This window comes from Lepisma saccharinum, unplaced genomic scaffold (genome assembly GCF_977018435.1).
Source record: "Lepisma saccharinum unplaced genomic scaffold, izLepSacc3.1 HAP1_SCAFFOLD_575, whole genome shotgun sequence".
Lineage (NCBI taxonomy): Eukaryota > Metazoa > Arthropoda > Insecta > Zygentoma > Lepismatidae > Lepisma > Lepisma saccharinum.
Genome location: NW_028143248.1, coordinates 91972 through 100886, shown reverse-complemented (window position 1 = coordinate 100886; position 8915 = coordinate 91972). Strand labels below are relative to the sequence as shown.

The 8915-nt window shown below is 41.3% G+C and overlaps 1 protein-coding gene across 1 annotated transcript; it reads right to left on the bottom strand.

Moving 5' to 3' along the window:
• Positions 1-637: 637 nt before the first annotated feature.
• Positions 638-7888, bottom strand: LOC145983037 (uncharacterized). The gene is made up of 2 exons (XM_083116319.1): positions 7526-7888; positions 638-3977 (listed from the first exon to the last, which is right to left on the bottom strand). The coding sequence occupies exons 1-2, from the start codon at positions 7709-7711 to the stop codon at positions 699-701; spliced, it is 3465 nt and encodes a 1154-aa protein (XP_082972445.1). The 5' UTR covers positions 7712-7888; the 3' UTR covers positions 638-698.
• Positions 7889-8915: the final 1027 nt, after the last annotated feature.

Below are 8915 nucleotides of genomic sequence, written 5' to 3'. Positions count from 1 at the left end.
ACGGGTTCGATACACGGAGGAGGCACATAGTGGTTCGGATCCCACTTTAAACTGTAGGTCCAGTCCCGATTAGCCATATTGAAGCTATTTTAGTGAGCATTAATTTCTGATTACTTGGTTGTCAGAAATTTAATGTGAGGTGTAAGGGGTAACCGTTCCACGCACTACACCCAATTGTCAACTTCACTTCCACTGCACTGCATTTTACAGACTAATGCGGCTCTGGCGTCTGGACGTACGGCAAGTATAATCCTCTGTAGGGTTGTGTGCTTTGTCCTGTGTTTTATCCTTGTGTGCTGAGAGCCCTTCTACAGCCTCAGCGTTTAACTCAAGAACGAATATGTTTGTCCCTCATCATTACAGTAATGTTATGTTATATTTTAGTTATGAAGGGCTGGACCCCGTATTATGTGACGGGTGCAAAAATAGCTTAACTGGTGACGCACTGAAAATTTCCAATTCAATCTATCAAGAAATATAATCTGTTGGAAAGGTGACTGAATGTATTCCCCTCCACGAAAAATTTCACGATGGACCTCATACAGGAAAATTTAACAAGGTAAATTTAAAGGATCATCCGATAGCTTTTTTTAGCCAGGAATAAATAATTTAGACGATAAAAATGAAACAAACATCATAAGCTTCTCAGACGTGTAATTTTTCAAAACATTTATTGTACAAACCACCAAACTTCCTTATCATTGAGCCAGAGTCTGGCATTCTCTGCCGAAGGAGTTAGAAGACTGTGTTCCGTCCAAGTTCGACAAGCGATAGATTTCAGAGTCCAGATACCCGTCATGGTTTTCCATCTTAGCACGTACTCGTGCCTGAGTCTTCTTCTTTGGAGACGCAGGACCGTCCTTGGGATGAGAGACCGGTCTGCCCTCCTCACGGGGTGACCTTTGGTCTCTTCGATACAGAACATCAATGTCCGTAGCTTCGTCGAAGCGAAATTTTCCGTCTGCCGATTTTGGCGCCTGCTCACAGTCGCGAAACTTGTGGGTGCCTTTTCTGTACGCTGCCGAGCTCCTGCTTGGGTAGTCAATAGACGCTGTTCGCCTGCGAGTACCGAACATCTTGAGAGACGCGTCACGGGAACTTGAATATGTCTTCCTGTTCGCGACGTTCAAAACTCCAGTATCCACCTCCTCTGACATTGTGTCCAGACCTCTGCTTCTCCGTTCTGCCGTGGTAATTCTGTCGTCACCTGAACTGTCCAATTTCTCCGAGGCTCGTAAAGTGATTTTGGAGTCTCTAAATGCACGACTTTGTCTTCGTTCGGGCAACCGAACTTTACCAGGATCTTGTAACTTCTGACTATTTTCATTTTCGTCGTCAAGGAACAGTTTCGCAAGCTCTTCTAAGTTGTATTTTTCTGTGCGAGAAGACAAGTCTCCATTCGACTTCTTGATTGGCTGTCGATCTCTTGACTTAATGCTCCTTGAATCCGAATCCCTTTCGGGCATGTAGTGGGCAGATTCTTCGCTTGATTTAATCCCTTCGCTCGAAAATTGATTGTCGGCAACAGTTGAACACGTTTTCGACAACGAGGAGAGTTTGTCTAAGTTCTGCACTTCGCCGTCCTGCTGAATACGCTTGAATGAAGCTATTTTCCGTACTATTTTATTCCGCGTATATTTACCCACCCCTTCAGAAATTATTTGCTTCCTATTGTTACGTATTGTGTGTATTTTCTGCAAATGGGCATTACTCTTCTGGTGTACCTCTGCGAAACTTGAATTCTTAACCTCCTCAGGCGTTGCTTCTCTCTCTGGTTCCCAATCGACTATATCATACATAAGGTTAGGTTTTCCTTTACGTACGCGATTCAAAGAAGATGCGTAATGCTTCTCGCTTTCAGATAAAAGGTCTTCCTCCGATAAGCTATACGAAATAGTTTTGTCAGTTTTAACATCCGAAGAATCACATCTTACTGTCTCATTTTTGCTATGATCTTCCCTTGACCTGACGGAACATGGCGACAATTCCCCAGATTTTCTCCCAACACTGCTTGCACAATATAAATTTTCCATGCTTGTCTCGCTGATATCTTTCTCTCTTAGATGCCTGTCCGAGAGTGTTGCAATTTCGCCATTTTCCGATGCATCTTTGACGTCATTGTAGAATGCCAATTGATACATTACTGTGGAATCGGTTCTAATGCTTCTCTTTCTACTTGGAACTTGATTGGAGCAAGTTCTGTTCAAGGTAAGAGGTCTACGCTTCGCTAGAGACTGGGGGTTTCTGCGTGGACAGCAGAAGTTCTTGGTCGCAACAGTTGGCATACCTGTTTCGGCAGTTGCTACCCATAGGTCATCTCCATTAGATGCAGATTCCATGTCCTTCTGTTGTTCTATAGTTTCTCTGTTGTACTCGATCACCTTATCACTCTGTACATCCGATCCTTGTAGTTGATGGACGCTGGTAAAAGTTTCAGAAGGTTCTGAATGTGGATCCCGTCCGTTATTTTCGTCTGGATTTACTTCAGTTTCTCCTGTCCCGCGCTTAATTATTTGTATGATATGTTCCATGGCCCACTTGTCGTTGTAATCACGTGTAATCACTATTTCTTCAATGTCATGCAGTACCCTATTCAGATGTTGACACTGCTCCCGTTGCTTTTGGATTTCCTTTCGAGCTCTTGCCAGTGCCTTTTCAACTACTCTTCTCTTCTCTATCTCCTCTTGCATGTTTGTGTGTAAGCTAAGCACTTCATTCTGTAAGTTGTCCCCCACGTTCTCAGCAACGTTGATGGAGTCCAGATTCGATAACTTTTCCAGCTCTTGCTTCTCTTGTTTAATGATGCTGTAGTTCTTCCGTGCGCGATGCAAGTCGTCTTCTGTTCTGGAAAGACTTGTTCTCAGTCGCTCGGTTTCCTTGATGCATGCGCTTCTCATCTCCTTCAACTCTACGTCCTTTCTCTTCAAATTGTTCGTCAGCTCCTTCACTCGATTCTCCAGCTCTGTGATGTTCATCTTCAAGCTCTCGTCTTCTGCAAGTCTTAGTCTTAATTCTTCAAGTTTGTTCTCTAGCAACTCTCGATCATCTTTGATTACGTATAAGTTGAACAGTTCCTTGTCTGCTGCCTCCTGGGTCTCGTCTCTGCAAGAGTGACTTGCTGTCCTGACAAACTTTTCTTCGGCAAGAGTAGCATGTCTCTTCTCCAACTCATTACTGTTCGTTCCTTCGTGGAAATGTTTCAACGACTCCACTTTCTGATGGAGACAGTCGCTTGTTGTTTTCTCACTCTCGTCTTTTCCCTGTACATCCTCTAGTGCTGGGAAAGAGCTGGTAGCTTCAAGCGCTCTCTTATCTTCAATTCCGTTCCTATTCTTCTCATTCGTTTCTCGATGGAGAAATTCTGACCGACGCTTCGTGAGGACATCGACAACATCATTCAGCGATTTCTGCATATGTATCATGTTTCCTTTCAGATCTTCCTCACGATCCTCGTACTGCTTCAAGGATGCTCTCAAACTCTCATTTTGCTTGCAAACTTCAAATATATCATTTTGCATTGCCGACAGCCTCTCTTCAGCCTCTTTGAGCCTCTGCTGCGTACCTTTAAGTTCAACCAGAAGTTCTTCGTTCTTCTTCTCCTCTCTGCTGACAATAACATCAAAGCTGCCGGGTACAGGGAAGAGAGGGTAGTTCTGGTAGCGCAAAGATAGGTTTTTAGGAATTACAGCAAGGGGTGTATCAGGACGTGAATCCCCAAAAGGTATTACTTGGAATATCTCTTGTTCATCTCCCTGGTTGTCCGCTCTTTCTTCTATCTCTTGAGTTTCTGGCCAGTACTGAACGATGGGTCCAAGCAACTTCGGGCCATGAAACCTTGATTGTCGTTTTCTTTTGTCCGAAGACTCTTCAAACGCAAGAATCGACTGAAGGTGCTGTAGGGCGATGGGGAACTGAGGAATTCCATAGAAAGAGTTAATGGTAAGCATTCGCTTCATTGCTGTGAGTAGATTACGTATCTGCAACAAAAGAGTTCTTATTGTCGTTGAATAGATATTATTAATTGAAACTTCATGGGAAACGTTATACAGGAAATTCGAGAGGAAGTCAGTAAATAGGTCACAAACTGGTGTCGGATAGCTGAAATAATAGTGAGTAGTTTCTAAGGGTGTCACTAGATGGCAGCACAATCCAGCTTGGTGATGTTCAGTTAGCAGTCGCTAGATAGCAGACGCACGCATGGGCAGCTCATTTGCAAAATGGCGACTGTACTCGAGGAGTGTACGTTAGAAGAGCAGCGTACTGTTGTGCGTTTTTTGCGGGCAAAGGGACTTCCTGCAAAGGATATTCATAAGAAAATGCTTCCTGTTTACGGATAGAAGTGTTTGTCGCGTGAGGCTGTGCAGAACTGGGTCGATAAATTCTCACAAGAACGGTCAAACATTGCAGACGAAGACTGACCTAATCGTCCTGTTCAGATTGCGACAGAACCAACTGTGCGGGGGGGGGAGATGGTTCTAGCTGACAGATGAGTGACGATAGACAGCATAGCAACTGCAATAGGTTGTTCTCATGGTTTAACCTACAGCATAGTGCATGATCGTTTCAATTTCCAGAAAGTGCGCGCACGGCGGCGGCAAACGTTTCGCTGATGATGAAGATATTGAAAGTGAGGTGTGACTGTGGCTGGGACATCAGCCCAAAGACTTTTATGCAGGAGGTTTCTGGGGCACTGATAAAGCGATGGGATAAGGTGTATGAATGTTGGTGGTGATTATGTTGAAAAATGAAAACGGTTTTCAAGTAAGTATCTCACTTAGCATTTTTTAATAAATGTTTGTGACCTACTTTCTGACGTACCCTCGTAAATTAGTAAGAAGTAGAGTACTATGACGGCAAACACCACTTTCAATGAAACTTTTGTGCAAAAATAGTACCAGCCATGCATTGCTTTGTGTATCGCCCTATAGAAGTTTGTTTATATTTGTAATGTCTTGCTGCATGTGTAACTTATTTGTCATCGATTGTGAAATAAGAGGCAATCACAATGTATAAATTACAAACCTGCTGGCAGAAGAAATAAGTAGAAAAATGTATCACACCTAGTTTTGATTGGAAGCAATCATGATGTACAAATTATAACATGTTGGTTACATGTAGAGAAAAAGTAAAATGTCAAAAACTGAGTACAAAAAAGTTTTTTTGAGATACAAAGTCAGTTGGTGGATGGCGTTTTTGACCACCCCTGCAGGCGTTTATGGTAAATGATGAGGCATATCTCAAATCCGGCTTCATTTGCCATATTCTAGTACACATGCAGGGCCGGCCCTAGGTGAGTGTTTGGGCCTGGGGCATACAATATTCGCAGAGCCTATCAAATTTTTGTTCTTTATTCTGAAGTACAGGTGTGCTAATATGAAAAGATGATTGCATTTAATTTATACAGTGGCGGCGAATGGGTGTCAAAACTGTGGTTCCAAGGGCAGTTTACTTTTTTCTTTTAGTACAAAGGCTAAGCATTAAGAGGCCATAGTGCGGGGGCAAAAGGTGGAGGGGGCAACTGCTCCCTCTTATGACCGCCATTGAATTTATTTAAATATATACCCCTGGTACAAGGCCACTGCAGCGCGCAACATGGAAATGGTGATGACCAATTGTTATCAGGCCAAGGGGGAACCACATTGACGCCACCCACGCGGTCGGCGGCCATCTTGATGTCCGCCATCATAAATTGAACTTCAGAATTTTAAATGGGAAGGGGGTGATATGATATATCAAATCAGGCTAGAATTTCACGAGAAATTCAATGGTGAAGGTTTTTTCGACGTATCTTTAACCAGTAAAAAGTTATAACTGAATTCTTGTACCAATTTGCTCCTTTTCGAGGTGTTAGAAAAATGTCTTTGTTTAGCGCATCGGTAATGCATCGAGATCAAAGTGATGTCTAGGGAGAGAAGTTCGCATGCCATTGCACACGATTTTAATCGGATACATCTGCACGTTATGAATGGTTGTCGCGAACAATTTACAGTGTGACGCTTCCATTGAATTAAAAGTCCTTCACAGTGACAAGTCTAATGTTTATGTTCATAAGGAAGTTCATAAACAGAATACGCGACCCTTGTCATCTGATAACTAACTTTGGACAGAAACTGCTTCACAACGTTCCCATAGTGTTCTGGTGTTCCTCCCTATTGAAAAAAAACTTTGTAAAAAGTACCTTCTTCCATAAGCAAGGATGAAATAAAACTGTTTATTTAACAAATCCAAGTAGCCCTAAGCATTTAAGGTTCCGTTGATGGAAAATTGACTAACCAATCGTGTTCCACACAGCACGCCACATCATTAACTTACCAGCACTAACCATTCAGCTATGATCTGTCGAAAATGGGTTATCAGATAAAAAGGATCGAATATTCTGTTTATGAACTTCCTTATGAACATAAACATTAGCCTTGTCACTGTGAAGGACTTTTCATTTAATGGAAGCATCACACTGTAATTGTTCGCGACAACCATTCATAATGCACGCTCTTCATGGATGTATCCGATTAAAATAATGTGCAATGGCATGCGAACGTCTCTCCATAGACGCCACTTTGATCTCGATGCATTACCGAAGCGCTAAACAAATTTTAAGGCATTTTTCTAACACCTCGAAAAGGAGTAAATTGGTACAAGAATTCAGTCATAACTTTTTACTGGTTAAAGATACGTCGAAAATACCTTCACCATTGCATTTCTCGTGAAATTCTAGCCTGATTTGATATATCATATCACCCCCTTCCCATTTAAAATTCTGAAGTTGAATTCAAGATGGCGGACATCAAGATGGCCGCTGATCGTGTGGGTGGAGCCAATGTGGTTCCCCTTTGGCCTGGCAACGATTGGTCATCACCGTTTCCACTTAGCGCGCTGCAGTGGCCTTGTACCGAGGGTGTTAAGTGACTTTTTGAGCCACCCTGTATATTTCGTATTATTATCTAAGAGTATAATAATAAGCAGAACATGCTGACGGTTAAAACCGAGAATTAGGTGAGGCTAATAAAAGTTTCATTTCAATTCTGATGTACTCCTGATACGACGTTCATTATATTTAATTACAAAACTGGGTGTGTTTAATGTCAAATTGTTACTATGCCTATAAAAGTGTCAATATTTAATCATATCTAATAGCATAATTTTTTAAAACTTTTCATTGGATTTTGGCGCCGTAGTGAAGTTATATTGTTTCACATAAAATAATATTTTCACATCACGATTTCATTATATAAGTAAACAAAAATACATATTAACTAATTTTGATACAAATATTAAACACGATTTTCATGTAGTAGCCTACTTTGTTTAGAATATGATTTAAGTAATTTTGGATATGTTTAGGAATGTCAAAATGACCACGGGTGAAGGCTATATCACATTAGTTACTTAATCGGAAGCACCAGCGTTCTACAATTCGTAAAAGAAAATCGTGCAACAACTAATTTTACGTAGCGCGGGGCCTCTGAGGAGTGCACGAGTTGCCACCCCCTAGGGGTGCACATGATTCCTACAGTAGGTTAGGTACCTTGAGAAAGATCCACGAATGGTTGGGCTTCACATCCTCAATGGCAGACGGAGAAGATGTTTGTCGTAGCATGAGCGTTGTGCGACGGACGTCCAGCGGTGTAGAAGCTCTTGCGCCTTCAGCTTCAAGATCCTTCCTATTCCTTTGCAATCGCACAAAAAGATCCGCCAATTTCAGCGCCAACATGCACACCAGTTAAGTGCGCAGTAGAAACCTTTCAGGCGAGACAATTACCGATGAGGATATCAAAGAAAGATTTTGTTATTTTTCCATATAGCAATGTTTGCTTCATGTTAGCCTAAAAAATGTTCAATTTTTACATTAGAAGCAGAAGTTTACATTTACAGCCCAAATTTTGTTCAGATGTTGCCACAGAGTTAAGATGTCAGTGATGTGACTATTGTTGTCAATGGAACTGCACTCATTGTTGCCACTCTCTGTAACCAACAATGGAAAAACTAGGTGGCCAATCTTGGACCATGATAAAATTCAACTATTATTCCCGGTTTTCAAGGCAAACAAAAATTCAAGGGTACAAGCATATGTTCTTTCTCAATCTTACGTATTACCGCCTCTCACTACCCACACACATAATATCACATACAAATATATTAAGAATATAAAGGACTTGTGTAATTGAGGACTAAAAGTGGTAAACGTTGTAAGTGACAAAAGCGTGTTGGGAAATCGTTCAGCACATCAGCCCGTACGAACGTTCACACTAGTGCCTTTTTACACGCCCTTTGAACTATTTAGAGGGCTACCAGCCACTTTTCACGTTTACCACATTATCAAGCATGGCACAGTTTAACGTGGAAAACAGTGTTTGAATTCTTGTGATACTTACATCGTTTACCAATTTTAGTCTTCACTTCCATGTATATCCGTAAATTATAATGTAATTCAACTGCAAAACAGTATAAATGTATTTAAAATATCTAATTTAAGGTGCATAGTTTATACGTATATGCTAATTCACATACACAGACACGTTACGGAACATATCAGTATTCTTCGAAAAATTGTTAATTGTATAAGGATTTCAAACTCAAATTTACCTAATAACTTCAGGATATCTTATCTTTCAATAATCTTCCGTCTATCAGATAGATTGTTCTGCAAGGGACACTAACAAAGTAAACGGACTGAGAGAATTCTGTTTTATTTTCATCGCAGCTTTCATTTTGTTTCTCGTTACAATAAAAGCTAAACTGTAAAAAAAACTTGCCTGAGGGCATTTATAAATATGTATAAATGGGACTTGGATTTGAAAAGTTGCATTTTTTCACGTCTACGGAGAAAACTTCACGCAGAATGCACGCAGAATTCCAGGAGCCGATAATCCAAGCATACTTCCCGCAATTCAAGGAATTCCCGGTGAGTAGTCACC